General features: G+C 33.9%; 1 protein-coding gene and 1 pseudogene across 1 annotated transcript in view; one reads left to right on the top strand and one right to left on the bottom strand.

The window, feature by feature from the left end:
- Hook1 (hook microtubule tethering protein 1) overlaps positions 1-24,894 on the bottom strand; it is a 58,992-nt gene that overhangs the window by 684 nt on the left and 33,414 nt on the right. Inside the window, exons 11-21 of the mRNA XM_026382482.2 lie at positions 20,318-20,519; positions 19,657-19,767; positions 12,850-12,937; positions 12,715-12,775; positions 10,548-10,688; positions 9,892-9,985; positions 8,211-8,245; positions 7,621-7,703; positions 6,910-7,010; positions 3,179-3,280; positions 905-973 (exon numbers count right to left, since the gene is read on the bottom strand). Coding sequence (XP_026238267.1) covers positions 905-973; positions 3,179-3,280; positions 6,910-7,010; positions 7,621-7,703; positions 8,211-8,245; positions 9,892-9,985; positions 10,548-10,688; positions 12,715-12,775; positions 12,850-12,937; positions 19,657-19,767; positions 20,318-20,519 — 1,087 coding nt within the window. The remainder of the gene's footprint in view (positions 1-904; positions 974-3,178; positions 3,281-6,909; positions 7,011-7,620; positions 7,704-8,210; positions 8,246-9,891; positions 9,986-10,547; positions 10,689-12,714; positions 12,776-12,849; positions 12,938-19,656; positions 19,768-20,317; positions 20,520-24,894) is intronic.
- On the top strand, positions 14,060-14,233 carry LOC113178016 (DNA-directed RNA polymerases I, II, and III subunit RPABC4 pseudogene; annotated as a pseudogene).

Below are 24,894 nucleotides of genomic sequence, written 5' to 3'. Positions count from 1 at the left end.
TCCAAAAAAAATTTTTATGTTTGGACCCACTCCAGCTTAAGCAGACATACCATACAGAAAAGCTAAGATTGGTGATTCTTAAAAGTATGGTCTCTGGATATATTATTATATGACAAATGATTATAGTTTGGACAATTTTTTTTAATGAGAAGGCATTACTCTCACTAGACCTCATAGACCTCAAAACAATTTTTTGAACTTAGCATCATAAATAGCTAATACAAGAAATATAGTAGATGTTCAACAAATATAAGCTGAAAAATGTAAAAAGAACTTCTTATTTGCCTTGTATCTACACCGACTAGTCATGGAAAGACAACTAGTGCTACATGAGGAAGCACAGCACATTCATGTGGGCTATAAACAGAAATTCCCTTGTGTTAAGTGATAGATAATGATAGAAAATGGCTAAAAAATCTTATCTATTCTAGCTAATTAGCTCAAAGGAAGCTTATACATTATAGAATGCTACTCTTGAAAACATCTAAGGATGACAAAATTAAAGTTATGTATAATATTATTTTTTTCTTTAGTAGAATGGATAGATCATTATTGAAGAGTACTGCTTCAAGAATTTTGCATTAGACAGATATTCATGTTTTTAGAAACCCTTTATCAATACAAATTAAAAGTTTCAGCTCAAAGCTATTTAAAAAATAATTGATTTTCCTGCCTGTTCTAAATGTGCATCAGTTAAAGGCTGATGAGTTATGAAACAATTCAATGAAGTATAATCAACATTAATAGAAAGAGGATATGAAGATAAAATATCCGCACAGCCAGAGTAATTTTTCTTTCAGTTATATAAACACGTTACATCCTGGTTAATGGTATAAAGTATATTTCTATTGTTCGCCAAAAAAGACTATTTTAAATATCCAATCACTGGCTACATTTCACTCACCTTATTATACCAGGCAGAAACAATGAGCTTTTCTTCATAATCACGAAATTTTGCTACTTTACATTCACTCTGGAAAGAGATATGAGGACATTTAAAACCTCAGAAATTGTTCCAAATTACCCAAAACAGAATAATTTCTTCACAATCTCATTGTTGAGAGAATATGAAGAATGTATTTGTGAGGCACATAAAGTAGTCAAAGTGTGAAATGATTCATGCAGAAAAGTATTCACAACATCTTTAGGAAAGAAGATTTGTGACTAATCTTTATTTCAGAATTTTACTAAAAGAAACAGTGATTTAATATGGGCGCACACGCACACAGACAGATAGACACACACCCTCTCTAGTGAGTCTTCTGCTGCTGTTCCTCTTATCTTGAGGAAAAAAGCAACTGGCTTAGTTATCAAAACTGGGGCTTCACTTATGAAGAGCTGAACCAAGGAAAAAGAGGATGCAGTGTATTAGATTCCCTGCAGTAATTTTTATGTGCCACTGCAGAGGCTGGCAGTCTATTTTTTTTTTAACTTAACAGCAAATTTCATAATTCTGTAACACAGAATTTTGTAATTCTATTGAGCAACAGATATAGGGGGCTCATAAAAAACTAATCCTGAAACACTTGACAAGACCCTGGGAAAGACACTCAAGATACAAAAGGCATGTGGACACTAAATCTGAAGGTGATGCCCTTCTGGCTCATACTATTCCAGGTGCAGACATCCTTGAAGGGGTAGCAGATGGAACAGCCTCTGCTATTTATATCATGTTTCTCCTTTCTTCTTTTTCAGTGTGTATAGAGATGTATACACAGAGCACTCTTACATGATCCTTTTGGAAGTCCTACTTCAAACAATAGCAATTGTATACATTCTTGTTGCCTTGCAGTGGGAAGTAAAAAAGAGCCACTGTCAAAGATTATGTCCTCAAGTCTATTTTTCTAGAAGTACAGATTGAGGCCCAGAGAGGAAAGGTGATAACCTTAAAATAGATTGCCAATAAAGCTATAATCCTGGTCTCTGATTTATGTAATATTTATTGATGTGCATACAGAAGCATAAGAAATAGCCTTTGCTCTCATATACCTCAAAATGTGCCAAAAGGAAAACCAATGCTGCTATTCAATGAATTTTAAAAAAATACATGAACTCATTACAGAGAGACAACTACCTTTGCCTAAGGAATACAGGGAAACTTTTACAGAAGAAGAAACATTTGAATTGGATCTTGAAGAATTAATAGCATTTCTTTAGAAAGACATCCCTTCCCAGTACTTTTCTCAACACACATCATGGTCTGAAGAAGCACTGACAGCATACACACATATACTTGGTGTACATTCTGGATGTAGGAAGGAGTGGATTAAAGTCAAACCTTAAAACAAACATATTTCTACCAAAGTCCACACCTACTTGTTTAGAAAAAAGGTATCTGAATAGAATTTGAAATATAATATTATTGATTTATTTAAAAATAATCCTACTATCATTTATGAGAATTTCAAGGCTAGAATATAAAATTCAACATAGATTTGTAATTATTTACATGTTGGTAAAAGGAAGTATATATTGACTTCAAGAATAGCATTATTGTCTCACCATAGTATTAAAAAATTTTGTAAACCACTCTGCAAAACAAACTAGAATATGACCAAATAAAAAATTTAAGAATATACAATTCCATGCTGGCATATGTATCCAAGCCTCTAAAAAATGTTTAACCACTAGCCCAAAAATACTTTTAAAATTTAAAGATTCAACTAATTAATGAGATCATTACTAACTTAACCTTGTATGATAATAAAGATGGCTGCCTTGTTTGGGGTATTACTGGGATTCTAGGAGTACTTCATTCTACCAGAAATTCCAACTAATTTTGTTTAGGTTCAGGTGAGAAACAAGAAAAGATGAGACAAATCTGGCTCACAGTACCTTTTAAACACAGTACCTTTTTTAAAAGGTAAGCTCAGTTTTTTCTTTTTTTGAATGAAATCGCATCCTCACAATCTAAAAGGAACATGGCAGTAAATGATAACCATAAAAATTGGCTATTAAAGAGGGAGGGCTACTATGAGAAAATAAAGAAGACACACAAATCATGTATGTGCCAATCTAGAGGGCTAGTGAGATACTTTGTTATAAACATACTGATTGCTAAATCACTACATTTCTAACATTTTTTGAAACTTGATCATTAATGGATAATATATGAAAGGAATTAATTACCAGACTTCCCCATAGAATAATTAAAAATGTGTGATTATGAATGTTTTACCTCCAGAATCTCAATTCTTCTCTCCTTCTCTGCCAACTGCTTTCTAAGTAGCATTATTTCAGCTGATGCTGGATTTAATTTGGGATCTAAAGTTTTTATTACCTGTTTAAAGAAAAAATAATTTATGTTCACTTTATCTATTTGCAAATAGTACTGTCCTCCATCACACTTATGCAAATTACTAAAAGTTGGATAGGGGAGACCAGTGGAGTAGAAGTAGGACAATGAGGGAGAGAGGAAGGAAGGAAAAGAAAAATAAAATGAAGTTAACAAAAATCATACCTAAAATGAAATAAATATACTTAGAGAGAGAGAGAAAGAGAAATTTTTAATCAGAATGTAGCAAAAATATTTGGCTAAACTACGGAGATGGCATTCTGTTAGGAAACCAGTTTTGGAAAAGTCAATATTGACAATACAGGAATATTTTTGGTACAAACTAAATGAAGTAGAAAATAGTCCACATAGTCATCTAGCAGCTATCTATTTACAATTAAATTATAAAAGACAAAAACAACATATTCTAGAGTTAGGAAATGGTATAAAACTTCAGTAAAAAAATGGAAAGATCCCTATCCCCAAATAAAATTTTCCTTCTTCAAGGCTAGGTACTCAGGGATAGTTACTTTTAGCCTTTTAATTGCTCAAACTTTTGAGCACTGAGGTCATGAAATAACACTTTTTATATTTATCTGAATATAAAAGAAAATCAAAATGAATTCAATAACTACAGAGGAACTTGCTGATTTTATAGTGTAAAAAGAAAATTCTTAAAAGAATCTTTTTTACTATCATTATCTAGTGATTCAATATATCAGATAAATATAACAGACCTGGTTTTATTTGCAAACAGTACTGTCCTCCATCATATTTATGCAAATTACTAAAAGTTGGATAGGGGAGACCAGTGGAATAGAAGTAGGACAATGAGAGGGAGAGAGGAAAGAAGGGAAAGAAAAATAAAATGAAGTTAACAAAATCATGTTATATACATATATAAATGTACCAAAGAGAATTTCATCTTATGTATCGTACCAATAAAAAATAAACAAAGAAATGAAAGAAGATCAGTAAAGGAGGGAGAAAAGAAGGAGGGGGAGGGAAGAAAAAGGGTGCAATGAGGATTAAAATCAACTTGTATGTATAATTTCATCAAAATGAACCCAAATATTGTGTATTATTATAATGCTTTAATAAAATAACATTAAAAATCATCCCTAAAATGAAATAAATATACTTAAAGAGAGAGAAATTTTTGATCAGAATGTAGCAAAAAATATTTGGCTAAACTATGTAGATGGCATTCTATTAGGAAACCAGTTTTGGAAAAGTCAAGTATAAAGTACAAGTCCACAAATTTTCAATATTGAGGACATCTGTATTAGGTAGTTTTATTTATTCGTTAATTCATTTATTTATTGGTACTGGGGATTGAAACCAAGAGCACTTTAACCACTGGGCTTCATTCCCAGGTCTTTTTATTTTTTGAGACAGGGTCCCACTAAGTTGCTGAGGCTTGCCTTAAGCTTGGGATCCTCCTGAAATAGCCTTCTGAGTCACTGAGATGATTATAGATGTGTGCCACTGTGCCCATCATAAATCTATTTTTTAGAGGTTTAAAATTAATGAGTTAGAGAAATGTCACACCCATTTATAGAGACACAAAGGGAAAAGAACAGAAGGTAAGACACCAAATTATTACTAGGGTTCAAACATTCAAAAACCATTTACTGAGTCTTGACATGTGGCAGCTACTGTGGGAGAAGCCAATCTAGAAAATTATGAGAGACACAGTGCCTGCTTTCATGGAGTTCAGATCATAAAAGCAAACTATAATAATGGATTCAAACAATAATTTATCTATAAATCATAAAAAGTGTGGCTGTGACTTTTTTCTATTTTCTAAATTTAGTACAATAGGCATATCCTATTTTAACCATTATTTTAACCTTTTCCCTCAAGCAATGTAAGAAAAAAAAAGAAATCCTGCTTATCAAAGCAAGTAACTATCTTTTAAATGATATTACTCAATGATGGCAAGAATAAGATATTCATTGTTGCTGTTTTCTTCAATTAGTTATAATCCTTTTAGAACATCATTTAGAAATAAAGTATCTTATTAAAATAGACTATTTCCTGGAACAATAACTCCATTTCTAGGAAATAAAGATAATAAACCAAAATAAAGGGGGAAGCTTTCTGTATAAATATGTTGCCTATAGATTTATTTCTAGGAGTAAAAAATGAAAAGGAAATGGAAACAAATTATTTCTAACAGTAGGATAATGAATAAGGAAACTGATAACATCCCACAAAATTAGTTTTATATATTATTTTATTTTGCAAAGTCAGCTCCTAAAGCATAGTGTTTATCTTATTCACTGCTATATTCCTAGTTCTTAGCAGAGTAGGTGTTCAATAAATATTATATTTATGTGACATGAAGAAATGGTTAAGTTTAAAAGTAAAAATTTCATATATATGTACACACACATATATATTATGATTACTAGTCACAGAGAAAATATGTATAAAAAAGTACACTGTTAAGAAAATACACCACGGTGTTAACAGCAATTGTCTCTGGGAACTTTTTTATATTTTATACAATAAGCATGTATACTTTTGTTATTGGACAAACTGTGTAGTTATAAAGCCTATTTCCTTTTCTTAGCACAATTATGTCTCTATGCCTCCAGAGAAACTGAGTGTAGCCACATGCTTGAGCTGTGTCACTGAAATAGAAATTCAAGGGATTTTTGCTGTTTCGAGGCCTGACCTATTATATATCTCCCATGCAATCTATCCATCTTTCCTCATCTACTAGTTGGACAATGTCAAGCGAACCGGGGGACACCCATGTTGAAGGAGGCAGATTGTCGGCTTAGAACTTGGAATGGGCACATGGAATAGAGATCTTTTTCCCCTCATGACAGAACTTGATGTGATCAGGAAGCAAACTTGTATCATGTAAAGCTTTGAGATCTTGGGTTTATCTGGTGCTGCTGGTACTACTGACACCTTAATTAACAAATATCATGAGATTTAAATATAAAAAAGGTAGCCCTCTTACCACTGTTTGAAAGTGCCCCTATAAAATTCCCTTCTTTTATTCAGAAAAACTAAAAAGAATATGTTAACATTCTCTGAAAGAGAATATTTAATATGGTTTCATGAAAACAAAAAACTTTATGAAAACAGGATTTATAGATATTAAGTATGAAACAAGGAAAAATAATTTAATCTGGCAAACATTAGAATAATGTTTAACTGTTAAATCTAGACCAAAGGCTAAAACAACTTCAAACAAGTTTAAAAAGCTAAATTTTCACAAAAGGTAAAAATGTTGATTTTGCTAAGAGTTTAGCAAATTTTATTCTTAGCAAATGTGCTAAAAGTCTAGGAACTATATATTCTAGGTTTATCTTATTAAATGCTAAATACCCCATATAATAGTGTAGTCACATTCCCTAATGAGTTCACTACAATCAATGTTTAAGCTGTCCCTATAAGTGATGTGTTTATGTTTTCTGATGCTAGTCTGACAGTAGTGAATGAGACTGAAGAGTATGAGGACTGACATGGAGATACTCCAGGAACTTGACAGGCAAGGCAAGACTGTGGAGAGCAAACTGATGATATACATACAGGAACAGTGCATAATCAGGAGAAAAAGAATTAATTAGAAGGTGGGCCACAAAGGCTGGACCTCTGAAAGGTAAGTCACTTACATTTCTGGCTTTCTCCAGGTACATTTTATATCTTTCTTCCATTGCTTTCATATCTTCATCTTTCTTCTGAAGAGCAGCTTCAAGTTCACTGATCTTTTGTACTATTAGTAAAAATAAAATGAAACATGACTAATTATTAGGATTTAAAATACTCCACCCTCAAATAAGAAATATATTTATCAAATTTACTTTCTAAAAACTGGTAAAAGAACTTAAAGGAGAAAAACCTTATTTCTTCTTCGTAGTGAATTCTTATCTAAAACTTTTGAAATTATAACCAATACATCCTTGATTGTTCATTATTATACTATAATCTATATTTCTCCTTTAGATCAAGAATTTCAATAAGCAAATATACATTCAAATTTAAGCACAACCATAAGAGAAAATATGGCATTATTTCTATTTGATGTTTTGAAGTTCATTTTAATCTGGCTTGAAATCATTTCATCCATATTTACATGGTATTAATTATATTTTATAATGTTTGATACTCCTATATATCAATCAGTTCATTTTATTAGATTTAACTTTTTTTGGCTTTTATTTGATTATATCTTAATGAACTCAGCACTAAAATTATCATGGTTCTTATTCATAATGTCTGTATTTACACATTGTGCAAAGACTTATGAATAGTTCCTGCATCTTTCCACTAAAAAGGGCGAACCTTTAAATTATGGTCTGCTCCGAATGTTTACAAATACCTACCATTTTGGTTTATATCTGGCTGAAGATCTTCAATGAGTTCTTGTTTCTTCTGTAATTCTTCATGGACCTCTGTTAGTTTTTCCCTAAGAAAGAGGATGCAGCCAGCTGTCAAATAGACCTAAGGATGAAAACTGTTCTCTGCCACAAAATATTTGTTGTCTCTGGGCAAGTCATTATCTGATCCTTAGTTTCCTCGCCTGGGAAGTGGGAAAAATACCTGCCTATTTACATGGTTTGTCATGAGTATGTAGAATACCTAGACATGGTGGGTACAAAAAATGCTAAATATTTTTATCTTGCCACCCTCACTTCCTAGGAAAGTAAAAGGAAATATTTAACAGGTTAAACACCCACAAAATCTAGTTGTGACAGTTGTTTCATTTTAAAAACTCTTAAAAAGTGTAGAAGTTTGGGATGGTTGCCAGGTAGGATGAGCCTTTTAGCATGTTTTTCTTTTCACTTTTTGATGAAAAGAAAAATCAGCAGCAGAATGCTTCCCTTTATTCACCAATTCAGAAAAGGAGATTAACTTCAGAAGATTAACAACCCTTCCCCTCTCATATTTGAAATTAAATACTAGTTTTACTTACATATGAGCTTCCAACTTCTGCTTTAGTTTGCTGGACTATAAAATTAAAAAAAGCTGCTGTAAGATGACTATCTTGACAAAGGTAAATTTTTCATACATCTAAATATCTTTTTATATTCTTTTGAAGGCATATTACTATATAAAACTATGAATGTTTTTAAAAATTTGTATTTCTGGTAACATACTTTAAAAAGCACAAAAATTTAGGCATGTTTTTTACATCAAAAGGAAAATAGGAAATAAAGTAAGAAAGAGTATATTAACAGAAAAATGCCATGTAATTCTGAACACAATAAATATTGAATTTGAATTTGAAGAAAAATAGTAAATGGAAACTGAATGTGATATACTGAGGAGTATCAAACATTCAAGTATCTAATGAACATTATCTTAAAATACAATTTTATCTTTACAATAAATGTTATCATTATACACACAAGAAATTTAATATTAATACAAAAATAAAGCAAATGGGTACTGTTTAAACAATTCAAAACATAAAATTTCCTCTGTCATCAACAGTACTTTAAGTTGTAACAGTAGTTCTGCTTCAACTGAATAGCTGCACAGTTAAAAATACATAATGTAAAGTATAATGTGGACACCAATAAATATAAAATGAAAGATAAAGAAACTTAAAATATTTAAAACACTGAAATCCAAAATGAACTCCCCCAAATAGATACAATTTTAAAAGTATTCCCTAAAGTGACTTAAAAATATTTGTATTAGAGAGGGTACGATACCGTATATATGCACATACGAGATGTCGCCATGCATGAGACGATTTCTATTTTCCAAGCCCCCAGGGAAAAAAGAGAAAATCATATAAAGTATATAAAAGACAGAAAGGAAACACAACCCTTTCAATCTTCCTTTCCATCTCTACTTACTCTGCAATTTCCTCCCCCAGCAAAACAGGAATAATCATTTAACATTTTATCTAATCTCAATCAATAGATATCTCTCTAACACACATCCAGCCCTACCTTTTCTGTAATTTCTTTTTAATTAAATACATTTCTCTCTCAACATTATTTCCTCTCCACATACAGAGATCAAACTACAGGAAAACTGCAGATATATTGAGAGTTAGGCTAAATTTGAGGTCTTTTAAAGACCTCTTATCTCTGTCCTCACACTATCTGCCATCAGTAGACAATAACAAGGCCTGTCAGTTTAGAAGAAAGGAAGAAATAGGGGGTGATGTCTTCAAAACTGCATTAAGGTCTTTGTCCTTCAGAGATTGGTATAATCCATTTCTTGAATACACATTGGTTGAAATCATTATTTTTTTTGTTCTCTAGGTTCTTATTAGAAGGTTTTCTTAATTCTGACTTGCTAATTATTCTCATTTAGACTTTATTCAGGTCAGCCTTGTTGGAATCCTGGCAGAACTATGAAGGCCTCAAGTATAGCATGCTCTCAAATCAAGAATTATCACAAATTTAGGCATAGCTGTTGAAGCAGGACAGATAGAAATCACATTACAATATATATGATCAATTTATAGGCTCTAAATTGGCAAAATCACTGCATCTGTTATGCAGATATATACGGTATTTGAGGGTACCCTCAATGATAATGGTGGCACTTTCAAATTCAAAATTAATTTGGGTATCAGGAACTATTAAAGTGAATCCACACATAGCAGAATTATTTATAATTTGTAAGTTACTTACACTTTCGCCTTCAGACTTGGAGCCATGTTCTTGTAAAGACTTCTGAAGGTCCTCAATTTGCTGCTGCAGTTCTCGGATTCGCTCTTTGCTCAGCCTGTTGTAAGATGGATCTCATATTACCTGGTACATAGTAAGCTTTATATAATATTATATTTTTTATTATTATACTAATTTTTTAGCAATCATTGGTACTAGATAAGTATCTCATTTGTTTAAAATACATTATCAGGAATCTAACAACTCATAGCTAGAGAAACTGAGTTTAAGTTACTTGCTCAGAAATAGTTAATGAATCATTTATTCAAATGTTAAATGTCCTGTCAATTTGAAGTGATTTAAATGAAATTCAAAAATAAGCAAACTGGTTGACCAAGTCTGCTAGAATTAATGGATCATCCACATATTTTAAAATAATATGATTAAAATGATCACTTGATTTTTTTCAGAGTGCAGGTAATAGTGGTGAAAGACAAAAACAAACAAACAAACAACCAAAAAAAACAAACCCAAAACAATAAACAAAAATCCCAAACTACTTCTAGATAATGCCAATTACTTAAACTACTGCAATATTTTCTACTTCTGTGAATCAAGATTTCATGGCTAGGTAACCAAATCACCATGACTTCAGGTTAAAAAGGAGTAGTCAGAGTCACCTTTGCTCTGTTTCCAACTCATTCATCTTGCGGTGCTTCTGTTCTAGCTGCTCCTGTAGCTCTTCAATACGCTCATTCTCAGTACCTTCCTGTTGCAAGCGAAGCATCTTGTTTTCATGTTGTAGTCGAATAAATACCTCCCTGATGTTGGAAAGCAAATTTGTTTTAAAATTTTCAGGTATTAGTCCCTATATTCTTTTAATTTTAAGGGAGAAAATTCATGTTCACTTAATAGCTATCATTTTAAAGTGTGATCAAAACTTCTGAAAGATTATTTAAAAATTATGTTTATTACAAGACCATGCCTCAAAACAAGTAGTAAATTATTAAAGGTACCAGTATACTATTATGCTGTATATGCAAATCCTCAAGAGATAGTATGAATTATTTTACTTTTGTAATTTAGAAACTAGTCATGAAAGAAAAATGATATACTCTTAGAAAAATATATGAATGAAAAGCAATAGATGTAAGAACATAGTTTGTCTACACTTTTAAAGTACACTTTTATAATGGTAATCAGTTTCAAGTCTTTTCTTGAAAAAAATTCTTAAGGATTTAAATAAACATTTTTAAAATGCAAATTTGGTATTAAAACACAAATGTAATCTTTATTTGGTATTAAGTAGAAAAGTAATTGTTTCCTATTTATTTCATTTCCAAATCTCATTCTCCCCTGAAACAACTAATTCCAATTAATCCCAATTTTGGTTCTTCTAAATGTCAGTACCATAATTCTAACAAACTTATATGATTCTTTATTAAATTACTAATTTTAGCATAACGATTGACTCCATGCTAGGAAACTTAATTTTTACATTTTTACTACTTCTCCCATCACAGGTTTCTTAGTTATAACATATTTTGTCTTCTGATAATTTTGTGACTTTAAATGATAAAATACCTGAAAAGTTAAAGTGACTTTGTGTTGCATAAATGTTAGACAGTAAATTTATTTTTTATGATACAACGCGTGACCTCACCACCTCATAAGAAGTTATGTTATTAAAAGTATAATATGTTACTTAGCAAGTTTTTTAAATTTTCCTTCTGATAAATTTTTAAATTGCTATGGAAGCAATTGCTGTATAGCAACTATTGGTTCAGAAAGTTTAAACAGATGACAAAATAAAATTTCACTATGATTTGTTACTTTCAGGTAAATGCAAATGAATTGAAAGCATTTTCCAAAACAACTGGATGTTAATAATCAAAAAGTGTGTGTTAGTTTCTAGAAAAGTTTGTAAGAAAGGTGGAAGTCATGACTATATTCTAACAAATAAAACTCTGAACAAATTGAAACAACCTTGTTCACATGATGCTAAGCAAAAGTCAGTTACAAAAGTTACATACTGTATAATTCTATGTATATGAAATGTCCATAAAGATATGCTTAGATTTGGAAGGGGTCAGGAATGGAGAATGACTGCTAATAGCATGAGTCTCTTTGGGGGATATTCAACATGTTTTAAATTAGATAGTTACAGTGATGAAAGTCACAATATGATAGTGACAACTATGAATATAACAAAAACCCCACAGAACTGCATATTTTAAATGGATAAATTATATCTCAAAATGATTTAAACAAAAAATAAATTGAATTTGAAGTAATAAATCTATTGCTACCAAAAGAAAAAGAAAACCATTAAAATTAAAGATTAGTCAAATGCCTACAAGTAAACACAGCAAGCAGTACAAGACAAAGTTAAATGTTGGATCAACATAAAAATATTGTATTGCTTAACTTCTGCTTCATTCTTCTATTATTATTGATAATTCCTCTTTTTCCACTTATATAGATTTCAATGCCAAATAACAATAACAAAAAACAAATTTCCAAATTAAAAAACATAAAAATAATTTTAACAAAACAAAGCCCATATTATAAAAACTAGACTGTTATTTTTCCAGTTTGTACAATTTTACTTGTGATAAATTTTAAAATTGCCGTGGCAGCAATAATAATCTAAATTACAATGTTTAAATAAATAGATAAAAGGAGTTATTTTCAACTCTATGACTCATAAAATGAAAAGTTTCAAAGGTCAAGTGATTTACAAAAAGAGAGGAAGAAAAAGGAAGGAAGGATATAGGGAAGGAGGAAAGGAAGAAACCACATTTCTAATATTAAATATGGTCTATCAATCAGTAGAAATAAATTTACCTATATTCCACTGGCATAATCTCAGCAGCAAGATTCTCAAAACTTTTTGTAGCTGATGCATCTAAACAAAAACAGATTAATGTTTCAGTATTTCAACCATTATAGAAACCTTTATTAAAATCTAACCAAATATACCTGTTTGATTTAGGTGATCCTGTTGTACTTGTGAACATCGAAGCTCTTCATTTGTTTCTTTCAGAGTATCACGCTGCTCTATCAGTCTCTAAGAAAGAATTGTTAATATCAGCAAAGTATTTCTTTTTACCTAGTTCTTTATGCCTTTTACAATTTAAGTGATTTTGATAATTATTAATTAAAAGTGATAGTTTTAGCTTTAAAAGGCTCCTTTACTCTTGTATAAGTCACACACATAATAGCCTTTATACAACACATGGCTTGTGATTTCCCCCTCAGAGAGTTTACCTTTGATCTAAATGAATGCAATTATGTAACAGAGTACAAATATGCAAATACATGGTAAGTAATAAAAAGAGCATGAACTTCAGAGATTAGGGTTTGAATTCCAGACTCTCTACTTCCTAGATGTATTAGATATAAAGTTATTTAATTTTTTACTTTAGTTTTTGTATTTTCAAAATGGGAATACCAATATAAAAATCCTTGCAAGCTGGCATGGTGGTGCATGCCTGTAATCCCAGCAGCCTTGGAGGCTAAAGCAGGAGGATCATCTATTCAAGCCAGCTTCTGCAAAAGTGAGGTGCTAAGCAACTAAGTGAGACCCTGTCTCTAAATAAAATACAAAATAGAGCTGGGGATGTGGCTCAGAGATCAAGTGCCCCTGAGTTCAATCCCTGGTATCACCCCCACCAAAAAAATCTTTGTAAATGTGTTTTGAATACTAAGTGAGATAACTTCAAGTATCTAAACAGGTTGTTGTATAAGAGATGCAGTAGACTAGGTATATCTTTTACTATTACTGCGAACTTATATTTTAAAAAGTTATAAGTAGCATCCTGAAGTATGAATTTGTGGAAGAATACTATTATCCAAGAAGAGCAGCTAGTAAATCATGACATTGACTATTTTACTTTAGAGCTACACAATGATGAACTTTTATGATCTGAATAAAAGAATCACTGGGATCTATAAATTAAAACTAGGGACAGGTATGAGAATTTTTATAAATATTCTCTGTCATAAATGCAATGGAAACTCTAGAAAATTTGTCCTCATCAACTTTTACAGAGTTCTGGAAAATAAATCAAAGGCCTAAAACAATCTGAGGAGTATTTATTAAAATAAACTTGCTAATAAGGACATCGCGACAATTGGGTTTCCGTTTGGAAAAATGGGGAAAAGTCTCCCTGTTGTGCAGGTACTAGGAATGGACACCCAAAAGTATGTTCAACCCCCAAAGCAATAGCCAATGGTATATCTATCTGTTGAGAATGTCACACAGAAAATGAAAAAATCCAGGGATACAATCAGATGCAGAGAATGTGGATACTGAATAATGTACAAGAAAAGAACCAAAAGATTGGCTTTTCATGCTCAATGAACATGGGAATTCAAAGAAGTATCTTCCTTTGTACTTAGACTTGACCTGTTAATGTTTCTCATTATTGTATAGCTTTTTCATTTAGCATACTTATCTTATGAATATAACTATATTCGTATGATTTCATTTTCCAAACCAAATTGTGTTTAGGTATTAATAATTTGTATAAATATTTTTTGTTTAATTAAATGACTTAATTTAATTTTATTGTATTACGTGATCTGACACAAAATGAAGGTTAAAATTGCTTCCCCAAATCACACTATTAATCAAAAATTTGTTAGAAATTCAGGTTTCTAGAGTCCTGTAAAATTCTGATTAAATAAGTTCATTGGAAATAAAAAACAAACAAACAAACAAACATGCTAAACCTTCATTAGAATGGTAAGCTTTTTGCTTTTTTAACTTGCCTTATCACTATCCTCTCTCCCCAGCTGTGGAGTAGCCTCAAAAACCAAAAGTCCCTCATATCACTATATCTGTGAAAACTAGGTTCTTTGGTCAAGAAGAGGCAGATTAGACAGGAAGCTCCTCTCAAAAAGCCCTAACATGCCAGACCAAGTGGTGCCTGCTAACTCTGGCAGCTCAGAAAGCTGAGGCAGGAGGATGGCAAGTTCAAGGCCAGCCTCAGCAACTTAGCAAGCCCTAAGCAACTTAGCGAGACACTGTCTAAAAATAAAAAATAAAAAAAGGCTGGAGTTGTGGCTCAGTGGTTAAGCACCACTGGATTCAATCCTCGGTTCCAAAAAACAAAACAAAACTATCATCCTCACAGCATTATCACTATTTTACCTGTCCTGCAGCTCCTAGAAGCCCCATTTGCAGTGATTTTCATTATTTGACCCAATTCAGTGCTCACTCTACAGGAAGAGCTGTATTCCCATGACATACATCAAACACAATTCCCAGCAACTGTTTATCACCATAATAATATAAGGTGGAGATAATTAAGAACCTAGCCAAAATGTTATAAGAAAGATCTTGAAATATGATGCCCAAAAGGATGCTATGAAAAGTTCTGACATGTTTTTGGTGATATAAGAGGAAAACTATGTGCACATGCCCAGAAAATATCAGAGAGAGCCCAATGTCTCAGCTCTGACTGTGCAATCAGCACCTAAAGGCAAAGGCAGAATTTCAAATTTCATGAGCACTGAAAATGTTTTTCAATATACATTCTGGATGTTTTGACAAAGGCTGAGAAAAGTATTGGTTCAAGGCATCTATTGTAATCCCTGATCAGTCATAAACTAGCCATAGTGGCAATTGAGCAGGTACTTCACTGGTTGCACATTACATAGAATACAGACTTTATAAAATCAGTAAAAACATATCATTAAAGACAGACAAAATAAACAGTAACAACAACAAATACTGAGGTTGGGAGAAATATGATTTTCAGTTTTGAAATATTATATCAAATGTCAGATATTCAACAAAAGTTAAAAAAAATACACTGAGAAAAAGGAAAACTTCTACACTGAAAGAAAAATAAGTCAACTGAAAAAGCCAATGAGATGAGCTAGTGGGGGATATAGTAGACCAAAACCAAGTGAGTTATTATGAATACATGCAAAGAACTAAAGCAAACTATGTGTACAGAATTAAAAGAAATCACAACAATATCTCACCAAACATAGTGTAAAAAGTCATTTAAAAAATACTAGAAATTCTGAAGTTTCCAAATTTTGTAGATTCAAGATACCAGATTAGAGAAAAGCCACAATAGCTTAATGCTCTATAGCTTGGGATACAAGCAGTGGGAATGCTGCTTCTCAGCAAGGTGGGTAAAGAGGGATTTGACTGAAATTCAGTGTAAGACAGTCTCTTAGAGACTCAGATATCTAGGTGAACTGAACAAAAAATAAGTACATAACTGGAACCAATTCAAATGCAACAGTGGTACCAATTCACCATGCAGAGGAGGAATAACACAAAAAAGAGAAACATGATGGAGAAATCTGGCACATAAAATCCTTAAAACAGAAAAGCAGACTGAACTTAACAGATCCAGAGGCTTCACAGTGAAATGCTATTTGAAAGGTGCTGTGTTTCTCAACTGGCAAGCGAAGAGCTATGATAGGGAGCCATCCTGAGGTGGCCATAGGCAGCTTACTGCTGCAAGAGCCTGGGCGATCACAGCAAACACTGCCATACTGTCCTGGTAAGCACCTAATGTGTGGCCTAGGGTACAGTTAGCAGAATGTGAGTGAAACAGGCACAGATTGTACCCAAGGGGGATTCAAGTCAGAGATATGTAGGTAAGTAGTATTCACTTTAAGTCTGGCACTTCATGTGACCAACTGTAGATGGTTAAGAAACTAATGGGTGACTGATTACACTGAGGGACTAATCCTGGGAAAGCCACATTTTGTGGGCAAGGTATTATTTGAGAACTGTGGAGGACTAGCTTCCTTTACCTGACAGCAGAATTCCTAGATGGTTGCTGAGAGCCAGATTCCCAGAAGAGACTGGTATCTGCCTGTCCTAGGGATGTGTTGATCTCTCCAGAGCAGACACCACCTAACAAAGACCCTAAGGCTTAAACAGAGCTAAACCCCAGCAACTGGAACTCCCTTCTAGAACTCTGCAGCAGTCCCACCTCAGAGTACTTTGTTCTGGTCTGTCCAGACAAATCTACAATCCAAAGCACTTCCCATTTTGTCCTAGCTTATACTTGTAAGAGAATTTGAAAGCTATTTTAACCAGCTTCCGTTTTAAGCCATACCGTAAGATGGTAGTTTGGTGAGCAACACAAAAACAAGAAGATATGGAAAGAAGGACAATCAGGCATAATCATTCATCCTCACTGACAGTTTTGAACACCTCAGTGGAGACAATTCTTTAATTTTTCATTAAAATCTTTTTCCACCTTTTTTTTTTTTGGTGTTCTTCCTGTTGGTTCATGGATGTGTGTGTGTGTATATATACCTTATTGTGGGCATGCATATATGTGCATGTATGTATATATGTGTATATAAGTATATATGTATTCATACATGTTTGTTTCTTCTTTTCTCATTTTTAGCGATTTTTTTCTTTGTCTTGTCTTTGAGGTTCAGGGTCTTTGTTTATTTTGCTTTTATTTACCTAGTTTCTCTCTCACCTTCCTTCTCCCTCTAATAGCCAAATTCTTTTGTTCTCTCTTTCTCCCTTGTTTCATTTTTTTCTCTTCCTCCTCTGTAGCCATCACTTGCTACATTTCTTCTTTTTATATTTCGAACATTCTAACCTTTCTTTTAGCATCCTATTATTATTTTTTCTCTTAATGTATTTTTCCCATATTTTAGAATTAATTGGCTTATACATTCCTGCCCTACTACCCCTGATGTTGCAGTTATAGTACCTTGGATGGCATAGCTGATATTTACTTTAATGCCAGATCTAGTTCGTGGATATTTATTAATTTTGTTTTTTCCAACTGCTGACTCTACCATTCCTATTTCTGTGGTAAATTCATTGTTTTGTAGATGTCATAGCAGACACTGGGTGTTTATTTTAATGCTATATAGTGTTTGCTTCTGTTCTTGCTATTGTTTCCCTCTCTTCTGTGAGGTCCTGGAAATCTACTGGGATACAACAAATTCACAGAGTAGAAACACTGCTACAGAGTTAAACCCAGCCAAGAGATAGCTCACCTTGCTTCACACACAAGCTAACCATGCTCAAACTTCAGTGACATTTTAATACAAAGAAGAGAAGAGACAAAACCCCCAAACTTAACAACCAGGCAAGGAAAGGCAGGGAGAGCCCTCAGGTCCCATTCATGGAAATATACTCCTAGAGCAAAAACAATTAACACAAAGGCTGTGGATACCACATCTATGCAGGGTCCTAATCTAAATCACTCCCATAACTGTTTAGAGTATATAGAGTTGTTAAGGTGTATAATCACAGAGGGTGTATTCCATATACCCTGGTTTATACAATACAATTGCCAGATCTACAAGGAGGACCCCACTGTTTTGAGACCTATAGGAAAATGAAAACCTTGTGTTCTGATGCACTATACACTTTATCAAAACTATACCATAAAACTACACCATAAAACCCATTTGGAAATTTACTGAAAAAATTCACAACAACCTAATATCCCAAAATATTTTCACATTGGAAGAAAATATTCAAAGTATTCATGTAACAAAGGATTAATATCCAGAAATATATTAGGAACCAAAACGCTTAATTTATAGAATAGCAAATGATCTGAATAGACATTTCTCAAAAGAGTTAATGTAAATGGCCAATAATACAATGAAAAAAATACTCTACAGCATTAGTAATCATGGAGAACATCTACAATGAGATATCCTCTCACCCTGTTAGAACAGATATTATTCACAATAAAACAAAGCAAACAAAAGAAAAAAAACCCCAAATAACATGTGAGGATGTGAACAAGGAACTCACACACTTTTGTTGGGAATGTAAATGAATACAACATTATAGAGAATAGTATGGAGGTTCCTGAAAAAACTAATAATAGATGTACTATATGATCTAGCTACTCACTTCATATCCAACAGAAACGAAATCAACATACCAAAGAGATAGAGATACTTGCATTTTCATGTTTAATGTGGCACTATTTACAATAGCTAAGATATGGAATCAATTTATGCGCCCATCACTAGATAAATGGATTAAAAAAAACAATGAAATGTTATTTAGCCATACAGATGAATGCCGTTTGAAGCAAAATGGATGAAAGTGGAGGACAATTTTTTGTTAAGTAAAATAAGCCAGACAGGAAGACGAAGTACTACACATTCTCTCTCATATGTGGTAGTTAAAATAGTACACTTGAATGTAGAATATTAATTAGGATAATTTGGGGGAGTGAATTAAAGGAGTCTCAATTTGATTAGTGCACACTGTATGCACGTGTTAAAATGTCACACTGAATTCCAATAATCTATATACATTTTGTAAATGCTTAACAAAAATAAAATGTAGCTAGGCATGGTAGTGCATGCCTGTAATCCCAGTGGCTCAGGAGACTGAGGCATGAAGATTGTGAGTTCAAAGCCAACCTAAGCAAAAGCAAGGCACTAAGCAACTCAGTAAGACTCTCTCTCTAAATAAAATACAAACTAGGGATGGGGATGTGGCTCAGTGGTCAAGTGTCTGAGTTTAATCTCCAGTACCCAAAAAATAAATTAATTAATTAAATGCTTAAAAATTGAAAGAAGTGAAATCATGTTTACAAGACTTTTCTATATGTATATAATTTCAATTTCAAGAAAGATAGAACAAGTAGATATTGTTATCATTCTAAGAATGGGTAGTTAAAAAGCTAAAAAAAGAATAACATACTCCTTTTTCGTGTGTGTGGTGCTGGGGATTGAACTCATGGCCTTGTGCATTCGAAGCAAGCATTCTAGCTACTAAGCTATATCCTTATCAAATATATTTATGATTACCTCTTTTTCCTTAAGTAAAGCTTCATGTTTTTCTTCAAGCCGCTTCATTTCAAATGCTAGTGTATCTGCCCTTTTGGATTCAGAGGAAAGTTTAACGTGAAGGTCCTGAATCTTTTGTCAGAAATCAAGAAAGAAATAAGAGTATAAAATATTCATAGGTTTCAAAGTAAATGAACTGATTAAAAATAAAATGTATGTTTTAAAATTATATTCTAAGTATTTGGAAAATAGTAACTGTATAAAAGAATTAATGTTAAATACAAGATAATAATTAAGACAATATTAAACAATAGCCTTACATCCTAATGTTTGTCTAGATTATTTGAAAATAGCAGAATAGAATATTTTAGGTCACAGCTGCATTTTCTGCCATCCTCTAAGCATCTGTCAATGTTTACTAGAAACATTAATAAACCGTAACATCTCAAAAACAAATATGTTAGCAAAAATAAGTTTGGAAGGCAATAAGAAGGCGAAGGACCTGGAGAAGTCAAACTCAGCTATCAACCTTGATATTAAAATTACATATAGAAGAAATTCATTGAAGTACATAGCTTATTGTATGCAATGCTTAACTTTCGTATCATTCTTAAAGATGAAATGGAATAATGAAGTTGAATTCCTTCAATTTTATCAATTAAAAATTAAGATATTTTCTTACCTGCCTTTTGTACGTTTCTAATTGTGTGCGTGCTGCATTTGCCTTCTTTAATTCTTCTTCCAAGCTGACTGTATTATGCATATACATCATGTTTGTTTCCTGTAAAGTTTTAACCTGCTTGCGAAGGTCATTTAGATCTTGTAGTTTCTGACGGTATATCTCAACTGTTGACTCTAGTTTATTTGCTTTATCAGAAGTAGCCCTGTAGTAATAAAGAAAAAGCAATCCAAATTAAAGAGTAGCATATACACAGAGCAATTTTATTCTGGTTGTAAAATGAATCTCCCAAGCTTTAACCAAGACTTGGGTCTAAAACCATTTAATGTTCAATCTTTTTGTTATTAAGGCATCAAAAGTAAAAATGCTTCAAATGTGACACATTAAGTTACCACCAAACTGTTTTTAGACTCATATTAAAAAAAAAAAGGGCTTTGTACATATAGTAAAAACAATTCTAAACTATTCTGTAGCTTACAGAAAAACCTTGCTTTGTTTTAGTATCATTTAGTATCATCTTATTTTCAGTGTTTGAAAAACTGAGGAAGATAAGTCAATTGATGAATTTGTCTGGAAAAATACTTTCCTTGGAATTACACTTAGTGGACCAACCAGGCTGTAGCAAAGATAAACAAACCAAATCAAGTCACCAACACTGTCAAAATTAATGTTTCTAAAGATTTTGTTTCAAATGGTTATTAAGAGCTGCAAAAAAAAATTGCTAATTAAGAAAAATCAACAGAAAACATGCAGAACATGTGGACAGCCTATTCATTGGGTAACATTTCATAGGCAAAAGTCAAATATAAATATATATTATAAAATATTGCCCAAGACAATCCTTGAAATGATGTTGAGAGCCACAGCCAAAGGGGCCCCAGCAAACTTCCAGCTGCCAGCAAACTTCCAGCTGCCGGCTGATGATTGGCTCACAGCGGCCCCAGCAACATCTAGCTGATTGGCTCCTCCACGGAGCTGCTCATTGGGGGACTTCTTTGGCTCCGCCCACGAAACCCAGCCAATCGGCCTCAAGAGCAGGAGGATTGTGGGAGGTGGTGAGGCTGGTGTGGGGGTGAGAGGTGTGTGGGAAGCCGGTGGTGGCAGTTGGGCTCTGAGGGTTTTTTCCTGAGGAGCTGTTTTGCTTGGCATTTGTAGTTCCAAAAATAAAGTTACTTTCTTTTGACAAGTGGCTCCTGAATTGTGCCCAGCCAGACTGCGGCATTTGGTGGCCCGTACGGGGAGCGACTGAGGGTAAGTAAACTGCTCGCCCCTGAGGGCAGGGCGAGAGGATGGGTAGCCATTCTAAGTTTCCTCTTTTGTTTTGCTTCATTTTTGTTTTAAGTTGCCTGTCCCTGGAGATGAGTGAGACGGAAGAAAAACCGCTCACATCTGAGGAAAAACTTTTTGCGTCTGAGGAACAGATAGGGAGAAAGGACGGATGCACATGTCAGGAGGATAGAAAGGCTATAATGAATTTTTGCTGTTCCATTTTTACTGGATTCTGTCTCGGTTTTGTTTGGTGTTATCTTGTTGGGTTGTATTATAGTAGAAATACGGGATCAGTAATTAGTAAAAAACAAACCGAAAGACTGTTAAGTAAATTGTTAGAGGAAGGAGGCATCTCAGTAAAATCAAGAACAGTCAGGGCATACGTTGATATAATACAAAAATATAGCCCATGGCTTTTTAAGGAGGAGTTGTTAAATATATTACAGTGGGACCATCATGGTGAAGATTTAAAAAGAATAGAAAAGAACAACCCAGGGACTCTGCCAGTTGGCACATTGCCATTGTGGACGTTCATATCTGGTTTGCTTAGTCCAAAGCCTTCAGTTCAGACAAAGGTAGAGGAAGGAGAAGACATATTGATTCAAGTAAAAGAGAAGGTCTCTCAAGTTAGTCAGAAAGAGGAAAAGATTCAAGTAAAAGAGAAGGTCTTTCGAGCTAGTGAGACAGAGGAAGGACGTTTAGAGCAGAAAAAGCCATCAGGGGAAAAGTTACAACAGGAGACTGCTAATAACACCTTTCTATCAGAGAGCGAAAGTGTCCAACCAACAGCACCACCTCTACAGGAGACTGCTACTAACAGCATTCTATCACCAGAGGGCATAAGTGTCCAATCAACAGCACCACCTCCATATGCTAGGAGACTCCCAACCCCCGCAGTTGATAGTTGGGATCCTGAGACAGGATCTCAAGTATGCCCTGTATTTGAGGTAGGAGGGCAGCGAATTTACCAGGGTTTAATTTTCATAACAGTGAAGGAGCTAAAAGAGGCTGTAACAACCTATGATCCTCAAGCACCCTTCACTGTAAGCTTGGTCGAATCCATTAACAACTTGAACATGACGCCAGCAGATTGGGCTAAAATGTGTAAAGCTGTGCTAAATGGAGGTCAATACCTGTTATGGAAGGTTGCCAATGAGGAATTTTGCAAGGAGACGGCTAGGCGAAATGCAGAAGCTGGTTATCCTCAGAGAGATCTAGATATGTTGTTAGGAAAGGGACCTTATGAGGATCAGCAGCAACAAATTGCATATGATCCTGGCGTATACGCACAAATTGCTACAGAGGCGATTAGGGCATGGAAGACTTTACAAGGACATGGAGGTTTACAAGGTCAATTATCTAAGGTAATACAAGGAGCTAATGAACCTTATGCTGAATTTGTAGATAGGCTTATTCAAACAGCTACCAAAATTTTGGGGAATACAGAACAAGCAATGCCATTAATAAAACAACTGGCTTATGACCAAGCGAATTGTTGGTGCAGAGATATCATTAGACCATGGAAACAGGAAGATTTAAACACATATATTAAATTATGTAGAGACATTAATGAACAAGAGCAAGTCATGGCAGCTGCAGTAAAACAGGCTTTAGATGCCAGAGACATTAATGAACAAGGGCAAATTGTGGCAGCTGCAGTAAAACAGGCTTTATACGCCAGGCCAAGAACATGCTACAATTGTCAACAAACAGGACATTTTAAAAGGAATTGCCCCATAGGAGGAGGGTTTAACAAAACTAGGTATCAAAGGAGTAGAATACCGGGTATTTGCCCACGATGCCGTAGAGGGAGACATTGGGTTAATGAATGCTGTTCTCAAACCACCATAGAGGGTACTCCATTATCAAAAAACAAACAAGGACAAGGTGTTTATCCACAATATCGTGGACAAAGGCATTGGGCTCCATTGCCAAAAAATGGACAAGGGGCCCCAATGCTCAGGGGCCCCAAACCACAAATATACGGAGCACTGGAGGAACCCAGCAACCCCATCAGGGTAGTGCCCAGGACACATTGTCCATCAGATCCCTCATCAGACAAACCAGAGGGAGCGCAGGGTTGGACATCTGCGCCTCCAGAGATGGAAGTTCAAATCATTCCAACTCCAGAGATGGAAGTTCAAATCATTCCCACAGGGATGAAAGGACCTCTTCCCAAAGGAACAGTAGGCTTATTATTGGGACGCAGCTCTTCTACTCTAAAAGGACTTTTGATAAGTCCTGGGGTAATTGATCCCGATTATGAAGGTGAAATAAAAATTATAACCAGTTCTCCAAAGGGTATATCAGTAATTTCACCAGGAGATAGAATAGCACAGTTACTAATAATACCAAGCCTACATGATAAATTTTCCAGTCATGCTGTAGAAAGAGGTTTCAAGGGATTAGGCTCCACACGTGTAGATTGGGCGATGCTTTCTTTAAATTTAGATTCTCGCCCCATGCTAAAACTAAATATTCAAGGACATGAATTTAATGGGCTACTGGATACAGGTGCAGACCTTAGCATCATCTCTCATCAAGAATGGCCAAAACATTGGCCATTACAACAAGCCACTCAAATGCTTCGAGGCCTAGGAGTGGCGACTAATCCCGATAGAAGTGCAATGGTATTAAATTGGAAGGATCCTGAAGGATGTGAAGGAACTATATAGCCATATGTATTGGATCATCTTCCCGTAAATTTATGGGGACGAGATGTCTTAGATCAATTAGGTTTGACATTAACAAATAATATCAATCAAAATGCACCCACTATTATGGCTAGACAAGGTTTTAGGAAAGGAAAAAGATTAGAAAAACAAAAACAAGGTATAGCAGCACCAATACAAATAGATCAAGGAACAGACAGACATGGGTTGGATTTTCACAAAGGGCACTGAGACAATAAAAATTACATGGAAATCAGAAAGACCAGTATGGGTTCCTCAGTGGCCCTTGACTAAAGAAAAGATACAAGTAGCCCATGATCTGGTCAAACAACAATTAGTGGAAGGACATATACAACCTTCTGTATCTCCCCATAATACTCCCATTTTTGTCATCAAAAAGAAATCTGGTAAATGGAGATTATTGCAAGATTTAAGAGCCATTAATAATGAAATGGACATTATGGGACCTGCTCAATCGGGGATTCCTCAATTGTCTGCTTTGCCAAAAACTTGGTACGTTTTAGTTATAGATATTAAAGATTGTTTTTTTTTTCAATTCCAATTCATCCTGAAGATAGTCCACGTTTTGCATTTACTATCCCTGCACTGAATCATGAAGGTCCTGATCAGAGATATGAA

This window comes from Urocitellus parryii, chromosome 11, assembly GCF_045843805.1.
Source record: "Urocitellus parryii isolate mUroPar1 chromosome 11, mUroPar1.hap1, whole genome shotgun sequence".
NCBI classification, from domain to species: domain Eukaryota; kingdom Metazoa; phylum Chordata; class Mammalia; order Rodentia; family Sciuridae; genus Urocitellus; species Urocitellus parryii.
The sequence above is the reverse complement of the archived record's forward strand: the minus strand, read 5'-3'. Positions and strand labels throughout refer to the sequence as shown.